General features: G+C 39.2%; 3 protein-coding genes across 4 annotated transcripts; 2 read left to right on the forward strand and 1 right to left on the reverse strand.

Annotated features, from left to right (window-relative positions):
• The first annotated feature begins 296 nt into the window (after positions 1–296).
• Positions 297–1,373, forward strand: LOC129578878 (ATP synthase-coupling factor 6, mitochondrial). Of its 2 annotated transcripts, none has more exons than XM_055468102.1 (4): positions 297–441; positions 754–905; positions 991–1,063; positions 1,142–1,373. In XM_055468102.1, exons 2-4 carry the CDS (start codon positions 754–756, stop codon positions 1,238–1,240), a joined length of 324 nt encoding a protein of 107 aa, XP_055324077.1. In that variant the 5' UTR covers positions 297–441; the 3' UTR covers positions 1,241–1,373. The 2 variants fall into 2 exon arrangements, with proteins under 2 accessions (XP_055324077.1, XP_055324078.1); XM_055468103.1 differs by lacking the exon at positions 297–441 and adding an exon at positions 516–536.
• Positions 1,374–1,388: 15 nt separating this feature from the next.
• LOC129578877 (DNA polymerase epsilon catalytic subunit 1) lies at positions 1,389–9,197 on the reverse strand. The gene is made up of 10 exons (XM_055468101.1): positions 8,971–9,197; positions 7,722–8,893; positions 6,941–7,651; positions 6,633–6,837; positions 5,743–6,545; positions 5,279–5,659; positions 2,649–5,086; positions 2,113–2,520; positions 1,863–2,041; positions 1,389–1,770 (listed from the first exon to the last, which is right to left on the reverse strand). Exons 1-10 carry the CDS (start codon positions 9,015–9,017, stop codon positions 1,467–1,469), a joined length of 6,648 nt encoding a protein of 2,215 aa, XP_055324076.1. The 5' UTR covers positions 9,018–9,197; the 3' UTR covers positions 1,389–1,466.
• A 5-nt stretch (positions 9,198–9,202) lies between these two features.
• LOC129578879 (DNA replication licensing factor Mcm5) lies at positions 9,203–13,033 on the forward strand. Its single transcript, XM_055468104.1, has 8 exons — positions 9,203–9,790; positions 9,864–10,119; positions 10,178–10,350; positions 10,418–10,535; positions 11,088–11,651; positions 11,750–12,067; positions 12,136–12,636; positions 12,724–13,033. Exons 1-8 carry the CDS (start codon positions 9,636–9,638, stop codon positions 12,838–12,840), a joined length of 2,202 nt encoding a protein of 733 aa, XP_055324079.1. The 5' UTR covers positions 9,203–9,635; the 3' UTR covers positions 12,841–13,033.
• Positions 13,034–13,526: the final 493 nt, after the last annotated feature.

Genomic DNA, 13,526 nt, shown 5'->3' on the forward strand with positions numbered 1-13,526 from the left:
TATTAAGTATTATTTTTTTCATGTTCATTAATAACTTTGCTTTTCATTCAATTCTTTAAAATCCTTCATTAGAATACACATGATGACCAAATAGGTGTTGCGAACGAGAAAAGAGATATATACATGCTTCGTTCGAATCCAATGTAATGTCATTCAATTACTGTAGCGATGTGTTTAAAATTCTAGATCAAAATATATACGGTAATTTTATAAAATGAATAAATGTTTCAAATTTCGACGCTTTTATTTCCATGACGAATTGAGCGAGAGAATGATTTAATTTTTTTCAACTAACGAAAGCTTTGCCCAGTAATTGAACGCACCCAATACCGATTAGAACAGTTTTTGACTCGACCACCAGGGGAGCTGACCATCAAGAACGACATTTGACGTTTGCCGTACCCACAGTTTTGTGCTCACATTTTTGCCACTGAAAAAAAGGTAAAATCTTCGATTTTGTTTTTGTGTAAATTATTAAATTTATTTCGGATATTTTTTGGGCACTGAAATAGGATTAATTACAAAATACATTTACGGTGATTGTTTGATTGATTGTTAAATCCGAGTTTTTCCACTTCAAACGATTGAAAAATTATGAATTTTCCGCTCAGCATTGACCAAAAATTACATAACTGAGATATGACTTTTCGAAAAGAACGTCAAGACCCAAGTCATTGCCAATGTTCAGCGGAATACGCTTTGAAATGATTGAAAATCATCGAAATTTCAATTGAATTTTCTCATCCCGTTTAGATGCTTACGAAAACTGTTTTGTCTGGACTTCGTGTCGCATCGGCGGAATGTCGTCGAAACTTCGGTATCATGGTTCCCGCTATGCAAAAAGTTTCGGATCCAATCCAACAATTGTTCTTGGACAAAGTCCGTGAATATAAATCAAAGTCAAAGTAAGATGAGTTTCAATGGATTTTTTCACCGATATTTAAACAAAATTACATTGAATTTTCATTTAAATTTTGCTTCTTTTTACAGGAACGACTCATTTGTTGACGCAACACCAGAAATCCAAGCCGAACTTAAATCAGAATTGGACCGTGTTGCCAAGGTATATTGAACGTCATATCCCTTGTCACTTGTTTTTCTTTACTCCATTCAACTAATCAACATATTCATTTTTCCACAGCAATTCGGTGGCGGCAAAGGTGTTGATATGACCAAATTCCCAGATTTCAAATTCCAAGAACCAAAATTAGACCCAATTAGCATTGAGAAAGCCGCTTAAATCAAGTAGAAAATGGAATTTACTTTCAATCATACCTCCAAACAACAATGAAATCCCATTTCTGTGAAATTGTGTTATGGCACATTTAAAATGAGATGAATAAACAAGTCAAGCTTATAGATAAAAACACAAAGTTGAAAGAAAAACGTTGTCGTATATATTTAGTTTTTATTTATTTTTTACCTTATTAATATAGCATATGAAATAATTTATGAAATGTTTTGGATTAAATGGAGTTAGTGAGAAATACGTGAACTTCTTCTTTGAGCAAGTCCATTTTATGCGTGTCGGCCACTTCCAAGAATGTTTGCAGTAATTGACGCAGTTTCTTGGCTGGAATCAGTGTTTCAAATGATCCGGCACACGAGCACAATTCAGCCATATTCTCTTGTTTGATTTGCTTGCAACGTGTGCACCGAAGATCTTGCAATGTGTACGACATGATTTTACGGTGCATTACATCCAAGAGACGAATTTCAATTTCTTCGTTTTCATAGTAAACGTAGCAATGTGAACAGAGCCAAACGGGACTGCGATAAAATTGAGAAAATTCAATTCGTTAGATACATCATTTGCATAACTTCAATTGAATTCATTCAAATTAAAATCGAATTGTACTTACATATCATTAACCGTAGCTCGATCTTTGTCTTTGCATAAATCAATATCACGGCACTGGTTGCATGCTTTGCAAATCACTTCATTTAGAACGTACGTATGAACCTTCTCCTGCCATTTTGCCAAGTCGCTGAATTCACCGAGCCCAATCAATCGCAGCATATTTCGACGAAGGGTTTGAACCTGTTGTCCAATGAAGAAAAGTAGTTTTAGTTTTCAATTTCAGTCAATTTCAATAACCTTAAATATCTTACCTCAGAATCCACATCCTTCATATTGCTTAGAACTTCGATGAGAGCATTTGAGAAATGTGTCGCCGGACTGACTTTTCCCGGCGGATGGCCCTTATGTAAGCGTTGAACAATTTCATAAGCATACATAGTGATGGCCTCGATTCCATCCTTGACCGAATTGTTATTGAGAACCAGAGCATCCATTAAGAGTTTCAATAATGCCTCGAATTCAGCACGACAATTCTCATCCCCAGGCAATTGCTCAGCAATATTCCAATTCATTTCGATTTTCACTTCGTCGTTATCATCGCTTGTTTGATTTATGGTTTCACTGTTCTGTGTGATATCGGTTGCTTGCAGTTCTCTTGGAATTTTAGCCAATGGACCCGCATAATTTGCTGTATCCATCCACAGCAAGAACTCCCATGACTTAATTTAAAAGAGTAGAAAGGTCGTAAGTTCCGTGAAAATGCCGTTACAATGTCAATTCAGCAGAAGAATTGAATTGACAATTTGTTTTTAAACAAAAAAGTAATAAAGTATCAGTAATAACCAACCTGTTGATAAGTGAGATTAATGCTGTGAAACAGTTCCTTATTCCGGATGCTTTGCACCACATATTCAACATAGCTGATGGCATCAACGATGGACTTTTTACCCGAGTTCAGAATGATTCGATTGAAATCAGCGTAAATAATTTTGGCATTGAGCCGTTGAAATTCGCTGATAATTTGCAAAAAGATTTTTTGCATCAAATTGTTGAGATTACGTCGCAAGGCGGGATCATACAAAAGTGAAGTGCACGATCGGATCCATCGATAGAAATGAACAACTTGAAAATCGGCAAACACATTGCGATCGATAGCCACCTCTCGCAACCAAATGTTTACCATTGATCTCATGACTTTTAGTGCAGCACTGCATAATGCTGCTTCGTCGTAGTTCGAAAGTGAAGCTGATGGATTATTCAAGATCATGTCTTCAAGCGATGCTTGTGGCATTACATCAAATGTGATTGCTGAGCTAGCACCTTCGATTTCTTGTATTCTACTGGCTTGCAGTAGTGCCGTAACCGCCAAACTGTCAACGGTCAATTCGATACAAACGCAGTCATAAAATCCGCTGTTATTCTGTACAACCGTTATGCTCTCTTCGAATTCACTCAACAAACGATTGTCATCAGCTTCACGGCCACCCAAATCTGGTCGACTCGTTGGTGATGCCCATAGTAAGAAGTTATGCTTCTGAAGCAATCTTGCGTAGAAAATATCAGCACCATACATAATCGGGTCAGCCGGCATGTTTCCAATGGGCAATTGATAGTAGCGACACTGTTCCAGCATCAAATCCACCACACTGTTTAAGTTGAATAAATGTCGTAACATTGACTTGGTGCCATTCCGTTGCCAGTCCAAACCCGTCAACAACGCAGCATCGTCAACGATGAAAATTTGAGTTTGTGGAAAATCGCTGGCCGCTGGAATTGTCATGTTCAGCTTATGCAGTGATATACCCGCTTGGACACAAAGTAGAGCCGGCCCTTTTTTCTCACTGCTGAACGCTGCTAGCAAATGGCTTATGTGTCGATATACCAATTTGGAGTCAACTTCGAAAAATACTTCAAATTGCATATCGTCTGGTGGAATTTTGTCTGCATCGCTCTGTGAATTTTTCAGGTATGCCGATCTTTCGGTCAAATAGAAGTTCTTTATCGATGGCATTTGATTTGTACGCACTGAATCCAAACAGATAATGATCGACTTTTTGATGATCGGAATGAAAAGACCCCAGAGCTCTCGTTTGCCGTTCGCCGAACTGTGTTGGTACAAGAACATACGTTTCAGATTTCCACCTGCATTGAGATACGGCTGCTGTGACAATGGTCGTGTTTCAAGCTGTTCGATTGAAAAATTATCCGGAGCATTCGTCGATTTCTTTGCAGCAATCTCACGGGCCACAGTTCGTTGCACCGAACAAATACAACCCAGTTGCATTAGAGCACGGAATTCCAGAGACATTTGTGTTTCGTAAATACCTTCAATGTCCGGTGTTGCCAAATCGGCCAACATTCCCAGGCGATGTTCTTTGAAAACATTCTCCGAAACAATATATTGATAGAGATGAAAAACGGGCCGAGACCGTGGCAATGTTCGGTACACTTGTTTCCACATGCAACCCTCTTCATTTGGTGCTGGTGTTCGTTTGTTTACGTAGAATATTCGCGGTATATTCAATTTGATCTTATGCAATTCAGTGCCGACCATGGCCCAAACGGTGTACGTACCGAGGTCATCTAGTGAAACAATTTGAATGATTTGCCATGGTTGTTCGATGATACTACGCTGTGTTCGTCGAATGAAACCACCAATGGTTACACCACCTGATGTGCTCGCCGCAACCGGTCGGTGGATCGTATTTTCCGTGCGTGACTTTTTGCTATTCTGGTGTACACGACGCTTATTTCGCTGTTGAATTTGCCATCGCCATTTTTTCTTATGGTATTCAACCCACTCTTGGATTTCTTCACGTGAATCACCTATTTCAGGCAGTGTTCCGAGTGCTTCGCGCCAAGTTTTTGGCTCATTTGCTTCAGCTTCTTCCATTTCGCTGGCATTTCGTTTGCGACGATGAACAGTGGGTCGACGCTCACCATGTGCAACATTCGATCCAATATCTTCCATATCGCGAATCATTTCATCATTTGAATCACCGGCATTGCTGTCGTCGTCCTCATTCTCACTCTCGTCAACATGCTCTACAACCGGCTTCGGTTTGACGGTGAACATTTCGTTAATGCGACGTTGCTTCAGCACATCATTCTTTTCGAGCATTCTCTTGTGCAACCAATCTGGATGTTGAATTCGAGGCACTGGATTACTTATGCCTTGTAGCGCAGCTGGGATTGTTATGATCTTCTGAATTGTACCACCCAAACGCTCGATGTAGTAGTTCCAATCGAGTACATCACGAATGTCGGCATCACCCATTGTGTTATCTAGAAAGATGATAGTATGTTATAATTTTTTTTTATCTTTATGGAAATCAATGGTTCTTATTATGCATAAGATACACATGCATTTATAAAGGCACAATCACTAATGACTGATTTGAAATGAAGATGTAAATAAAACAATGAAAACAAACTGAATAAAAATCTCCAATTAGGAAGCATTAAAACATCACTTACCTTTCAACCAACGACGCAAAAAGTGTCGTCGTACGCTTGGCTCCGATTGGAAAATGGCCAGTGGAATTGCTCTTTCAGTGACTGGCGAACCTTCTGGTTTCTTTGATATGATGTACTTGCACGCTAAACCGGCATCTTTCACCATTTGATCACCAAGAAATTCGGCCAAACGCTTAGCAGTAGAAATTGATGTTGATTTTTGAGCACCATAATCTTCTAATTTCCGTGACATCGATCGATTCTCCGAAATCAATTCAAACAATTCGGAATCGGGCATGTTGGATCCTTTGCTGTACAACACGTCCAACCAATAATCGGCCACTTTTGCAACGCTTGCATAGCATTCCTCCAATGAATTGCCGTGTAAAAAGGATTCGAATACTGATAATAGCAAAATTTATAGATATAAGAATAATTCATAATCTTAAAAAAATTGTGAGACAAAAATGTGAATAATTTTCTACCTGACGATTGAAAAATCTTAATCAACTGCAATTCACCACGACGTTTTACTTCGAATCCTTTGAGTTCAGCCAATGATCCATCAAAGTTGAAGACAGCATAACGCTTCTTGAGTTTCTTTCCTTCTTCTTTGGCGGCTGGCAGCACCATTGCTAGGTATGGGCCGTCGACTTCGAAGAAAATGGAGTTCTCTTCGCGTTTGACGTACTTTGGTGGTTCATTTGGATCGTCATCAGGCGATTTGGGAACAAGTTCATGGTATTGATCATTTGTGAAGTAATCTTTGACCATAGTGTTTAGCACAGCATTTGGATAGGAAATGTTGAACTTTTTCTTCTTTTCGTGTTGTGTGTGAATGGTGAACTCTTGCGGGAATGTGGCAGGCATAATACACCAAATACCATCCGTATCCAATTCCAACGGTCTACCGACACGTTCAACAATCTCACGCGCTCTACGAATAATATTGGCACCGGTCAAACAGACGATACCAGCCATCGACATACTGTGCCACCGTGCACCTCGTCGCATCACATAACCGTAGAATGAGTTCAAAATACATTTGTGCGCCAATTGAAGTGAATCATACAACACCTCACGGCCTTGTGCTGCTTTGATTTCACTGGCATCTCCACCGGCCATTGCTTTGCTAACAGCTGCTTTCGCCACCTTTGTTAGCCCCTTGTACTCGTAACGGCGATCACGAAACGCACGCACGGTGTCGACGTAGAAACTGTTCTCCTTTTGACAAACGGTCGATTTTCGATTCTCGAGACGAGTAATTTTCGTTTTCTTGTACGCTTTGCTGGAAGAGAAATGTTCGAAAATTGAGATTTTAAAATGTTCTGCTTGCTCTTCAACTTAATAGGGAATAAATATCCGGATGACATACCGACAATAATCATTCAAACGTTTCTTCTCGTAAGCGGCTTGATCTTCTTTGGATAGCTCATGGAATGCTCGATTTGGTCCACCCGGAAAGAGTGGCGGAAACTTTTCAGTTTCAAGCTGCTGTTGGATACGTTGATACTCATTTTTTGTGGCCGGTAACATTTCACCACGCCACATCCAATCCATCACTCGTTTGCAATCAGCGTCTGAGAACGAAAATGAAAATGAAAATTGATTTTTTTTTTCATATTTGAGTTGAAATTGTCAGCCTCTTCTGCTTGATTTAAAATTTAATATATCCTTTCATACCTGGTTTATTGAAATCACAAGCGGCGCAATCTGTTTCGCACACCATTGACGATGGTTGCAATCGATTTGTGAGAATGATATTCGGATACATCGCACCGACATCCAGATGAAAAATAACCGGTTGCTCCAAACGATTCGGCACATCGTACAATTCCTTTAGCCCAGTCATAATGTCATTTCTCACCTCCTCAAGATTTGTGACCAAATCCAGTGAAACATTCTCTTCAACTTCAATAGCATGCTTCAGAACATTATCCACATTGTTCTGTAGTTTCATAATCATTTCCTGATCCATTCGGAATCGGCACGGAATATCAGCTCGGAATACACCAGACTCCAGCGCTTCGACATGTCCACCAACATAGGTTTCAGAGTCAAGTACATGACCGTCATCTGATAGCTTATTCAGTTCAGATTGTTGTTTGTTCGGAAATACAATGTTTGCATGGAATGCTTGTACCATGAGCAACGTCTCACAAAGTGTTCCGGATCCTTTGCGCAGCACCTCATCTGGTTCCATGGGAATAATTGTGGTCAAGGCAAATATGAATGGATTCACGTATTTCATGTAAAGATAGTATGTGGCCACCGCATCGGACACTGAGTAATTCGACAGCACCTGTGGCTGTTCAACAGCCATTTTACACATCTCCTCCGGATCAAGTTCAACGGGATCGTATCGCAATTTTGCTTTGGCCACCGCTTTCAAACCTGATCAAGAAAGTTAAATCCATTCTTAAAACTTGAGTTGAAAGAGTTAAAGTATGAAAGTGAAAATTACCTTGACTTCCAACCGGCAAATAAGAATCTCGCTTCACCCAACAAAGACAATCCATGTGCATAACCGGTCGGGATAGATACGTTCCGTCGCGATTCTTCCAAAAACCAATCTCTCGCTTCATATCCATGTCATAAACGGCGGCCCGAGTCTCAACGAATGGCCAATCGAAAAAGTCACCGTTGTACGAGACGATGATGTGTGGTTTCACTTCCAAAATGTGATCGAAAAATCTCTGAATCACACTCATTTCATCCGGTTCATTGAATACGATGAAATTTCCCTCAAACTCTGGTTTTGGCGTGTATTCAAAATCATTGACGTCGCACGAGATAATTTCTCGGTTCGTAATGAGATAACCTTGACCGTCAATCATGTATGAAATCATCATAATTTGATCGGTTTGTGCATCGGGGAATTTCAACGGCAATTTTGTGGTTTCAATATCGTATGCCAGAACAATTGCTTCGGGACGATCGAGAATGTCGCGCCGTGGTGTTATCAATGGCATTTCTAAGCCACCAGGACGACATCGAATGTCATACCACAAACCGCAATTCAATTTCAAATCAATCGAAATACGTACGTGATACGGAACATCATACTCACGAATGTCAGAGATGTAATCCAAGTAATCGGCACTCTTAGTAGCCACCGTATTCGAACTGTGCGCCAGCGATGTTGACAACAATTTTATGTAGTTTGTGTTTGCTTTCTCGCGTTCACGATTCTTCTTTACCGCTGACATAATTTCACGGCGCACTTTATTCAATGCGTTCATATTCGGGAATAGCAACTTCAAAAAATGCTGTTGCTTCCCAATCAAATGGTTTGCCAAATCGAGATCTTCTTTCTGTATGTGTTCAATACGCGTCAAATGGCCGGTGTATTTCTTCTGAAGATAACGTGCCACTTCCAATGATTGCTCTGCCTGCGGTAGTACTAAGAAATACGGTTCGTACACGACAGATGCCTTGAATCGACTTCCATCCATTTGAATGAAAAAGAGATCGAGTGCCGCAACCAAACGTCGATCTTCATCAAGAATTTCCGTCGAATGCATATTTATCAGGTAACCGGTACGCTCCTGTGTGTCTTTAATACGATCAAATCCATATTTTGAATCGATTTTATCATTTTCACGCGATTCTCGAATTCCAATCGAATTAGTATCTCTACAAAAAAAAATTACAACAGCAATTGTTATTTACGATCAAGACTTGCAATAATTTTTATTTATTGTCAACATTACCCTTCAAATCTATCATCCGACACATATTTTCCCGTATTCACACTCATCTTAGTCAGTGTGAAAATGTCACTTAAATTCTAATTCCTTTAGGTCATCAAATTACAAACAAATCAAATTTTTATCAACGAATCAAAAACATTACCAAACAGATTTTTTGCGGTTGATTTTGACGTTAGAGATTCGCGCCAATCAACTTTAAATACACATGCTCGTGTTCAGTGTTAAGTATTTTGAATACGGTATGTGAACGACAGATGTAGAGACACACACAGCTTGAGATCAAGGTTTTTACATTGAAATGAAAAAAAATATTTTTTTGATAAAATAAAAAAAATGTCATTTTAAATTTAAAATTGTCAGTAGAAAAAAATGTGATTCTTTCTTTTATTATCCTGGTTTAAATGTTTGAATTGCAATGTAAAGGTTGACACTTAAGCTTTAAGTATCTACTGATATAACTAAAACATCTGACTGAGTTGAAGAGCGGCAACATCATTCATGTTCGCGCCAAAAATACAAGCTTCGACGTTTGACATCGAGCATTTTCTGTTCAAATCACAAGTGGTTTTTCGATTAACCACATACAAATTTTGCAAAATTTCTCTCGACTGTATTTACATTGGTTAAAAAGTTTATTTTAAAAGTGATCAATTAAACGTGGAAAAATGGAAGGTTTTGACGATGCAGCAGTCTTCTTCTCGGACAATTTCAATCCGGACAATGAGCAAAATGGAAATCAAATTAATGCACAGGCCGTTAAAAAGAAGTTTAAAGAATTCATTCGTACATTCAACGAAGACAATTTCCACTACAAATATCGGTGAGTATTGATCGTGCTAAAGTGCATTGGTTTTCTTTTTAAAATCTAATCGTCGTTGTGGTGTATGTTGTAGTGATGCATTGAAGCGAAACTATTTGTTGGGCCGTTACTTCTTGGAGGTTGAAATGGAAGACTTGGCCGGATTCGATGAAATGTTATCCGACAAAGTTCACAAGCAGCCAACGGAAAATCTGCAAATTTTTGAAGAAGCTGCGCGTGAGGTGGCCGATGAAATAACATCTCCGCGCCCAGAAGGTGAGGAAGAGGTGCAGGATATTCAAATTTTGCTACAATCAAATGCAAATCCAACCAATATTCGCGATTTGAAGGTGAGTCAAAATGGTATTTGATTTTGGATTTTTCTAACGATTTTTTTTTCTCTGTCAGTCGGAGTGTGTGTCGCGATTGGTCAAAGTGGCTGGTATCATTATTGCTGCTTCTGGTATCAAAGCCAAAGCCACTTCGATGTCGATTCAGTGTCGGTCATGCAACGAAGTCATCCCAAATCTCAAAGTGAATCCAGGCTTGGAAGGGTTTCAAATGCCACGAAAGTGTACAACGTATGTTTATGGTGCCGTTTATTTTGGTTACTCTATCGTACTAACAACAAATATGTGTTGATTTCAGTGAACAAGCCGGTCGGCCACCGTGCTCATTGGATCCATTCTTCATTATGCCAGACAAATGCAAATGTGTCGATTTTCAAGTGCTTAAATTACAAGAGCTGCCCGACTTCATTCCACAGGTAATGATCGAATGACCGAACTACTTAGCACGTACACACATTCGAATTGAATCGACTCTGAAGGACGCATTGTTTATTTTTGTAAATGTCATTGGCCCGTCATTGTTGAATCATGTGGAGTGTTTGTTTACATTTCGTAATTTGAGATTTGATCATCATTAGTTCTAGTCAATTGGTTTTTTATTTTATTTATTTATTTGCGAGTTTTAACGTCTACTTAAATAAGCCGACGGTTTTTACAGTTTAACAGTGTTTAGAATTTTGACAATTTTAAGTTTTCAGTTCATGTTATATCACTAGTCAACGTCAGTTTAGTTTAGTTCAATTCAATTAATTTCAATTAATTTCAGTTTTAGTTGGACATTCAAAGTAAAAGATTGCAAATTTGAATAATTCAATTAAGTAAACAACTGAATTCAAACTAATTAAGGCGCTTATGAAAATAACATCTTGGTTTTTTTTCATTAAATTTGCTTTGAATATTAGTTTTAAAGGAAAATATTTCGCTGTTGTTTACTATTAAAACGATTTTTTTTCTTCTCGTGTATTTAGGGTGAAATTCCGCGTCACATGCAATTGTTCTTGGATCGCAGCCTGTGTGAGCGTGTTGTTCCTGGAAATCGAGTGTTGATTCACGGTATTTACTCGATTCGTAGGGTTGGCAATCCAGGAAAGGGCGACAGCCGTGAAAAGGCCATTGTTGGTGTTCGTGCTCCATACATGCGTGTCGTTGGCATAACCGTTGATTCCGAAGGAACTGGCGTCATTTCACGTTACACCACCATTACAATGGAGGAGGAAGAGAAGTTCCGTCGTCTGGCTGCCCATCCGGATATCTATGAACGTTTGGCAAAGAGTCTTGCACCAAGTATCTTCGGTTCAAGTGACATCAAAAAGGCAATTACATGTTTGTTGTTTGGTGGTGCACGCAAACGGATGCCCGACGGTTTGACTCGTCGTGGTGATATCAACGTTTTACTTTTGGGTGATCCTGGTACAGCCAAGTCTCAGCTGTTGAAATTCGTCGAAAAGGTTGCTCCGATTGCGGTGTACACGTCTGGAAAAGGTTCTAGTGCTGCTGGTTTAACAGCTTCGGTAATGCGCGATCCAGCCACTGTACGTATTGAATAAAACCCATTTTTTCGACTTAATAACATTTCAATCGATTAAGTAAAGTATGAAACTAAATGAACCTGAATTCCAATTCCAAACAGCGTAACTTCGTCATGGAGGGTGGTGCAATGGTTTTGGCCGATGGTGGTGTCGTATGTATCGATGAGTTCGACAAAATGAAAGAAGATGATCGTGTGGCCATTCACGAAGCGATGGAACAGCAAACTATTTCAATTGCCAAAGCTGGTATCACAACCACATTGAACACACGTTGCTCCGTTCTAGCAGCCGCCAATTCCATTTTCGGTCGTTGGGATGACTCAAAAGGCGAAGAGAATATCGATTTTATGCCAACCATTTTGTCTCGTTTCGACATGATTTTCATCGTCAAGGATGTGCATGATGAAGGACGTGATACGGTAATTTTCACAATTGATAAAGAAAAATTTGAATAAATACTAAATGATATGTGATTTAAAATGTTTAGAATTTGGCCCGTCACATCATCAATGTGCATCTAAATGCCAACAAAGTGTCCAATGAAGCCCCAGAAGGCGAAATTGATTTGACCACATTCAAGAAATTCATTCATTACTGCCGTACCAGTTGCGGTCCACGTTTGAGTGCCGAAGCTGGTGAAAAATTGAAAAGTCGTTATGTATTGATGCGCAGCGGAACACATCAGCATGAGAAACAAACCGATAAACGTTTGGCCATTCCGATTACAGTGCGTCAACTTGAGGCCATCATTCGTATTTCGGAATCATTGGCCAAAATGCAATTGCAACCATTTGCGACTGAGGTTCACGTGAATGAAGCACTACGATTGTTCCAAGTGTCAACATTGGACGCAGCGTCAACGGGTAGTTTGGCCGGTGCCGAAGGTTTCACTACTGAAGAAGATCACGAAATACTCAATCGCATTGAGAAACAGCTGAAACGTCGTTTTGCAATCGGCTCACAAGTTTCAGAAAAGAACATCATCGATGTAAGACACTTGAGACTTAATTAGTTTGTTGATTGTTTAAAATGATGAAATTAATTGATGAAAATTCTTTTTGCTGTTTCGAAATAGGATTTTGTTCGCCAAAAGTACTCAGAACGTGCCGTACAAAAGGTTGTCTTCACAATGATCCGCCGTGGCGAGCTACAGCACCGAATGCAACGGAAAATGTTATACCGACTATGCTAAACCATCGAATTAATTCCATCACATTTTTTACTACGACTTTTTTTCCTTGTTACTTTTTAAACCCCACGCAAATTTTTTTTCTTTGCCTCTCTTCTAAGACATGATTACTTATAGCATTTGTTTTGAATGTATGTCCATTTCATTATTTAAATTAGTAAAATAAACAGCGATTTCTTTCCAGTTGAATCAAAAATAACCCGCCCAATATATCGAATTATTGAACTCGATTGGAATTTGGCGTCAATTGCTTTGTGTCTGTGAAGGAGAAAATGAAATATGAAAAAAAAGGAAGCGATGATGAATGCCATAAAATGGAATTATATTTTCCTTGACGAAAGTTACATTGAAGGTGTGAGATATTCGCGTGGTAGTTCAATGTGTGCAGGCGATTCCTAAACAAATCACGATGGAACGCAGGATACGATTACTCATCGTATTATTTATATCGAATGATTGGTGTGTGTGGTGGTTTGTCAGGAGACTAAATTGTTCTCTGTGTGTTGTTGTTTTTTATTTGGTGCTCATCTCTTTCATTAGATTCATCGCACTTTCCAATGTTGAGACTAGGCGAAATTTTCAACGCACGAATGACACACCATATGCCTACGTTGTGTAAAGATACAAATGTTTTTCTTTTTTGTTTCGTCCACTTTGTGATTTCATTACGAAGGCTTCGCCTCTTAAAT

This window comes from Sitodiplosis mosellana, unplaced genomic scaffold (genome assembly GCF_009176505.1).
Source record: "Sitodiplosis mosellana isolate CC-2019 unplaced genomic scaffold, AAFC_SMos_1.0 Smas_scaffold_6226, whole genome shotgun sequence".
Lineage (NCBI taxonomy): Eukaryota > Metazoa > Arthropoda > Insecta > Diptera > Cecidomyiidae > Sitodiplosis > Sitodiplosis mosellana.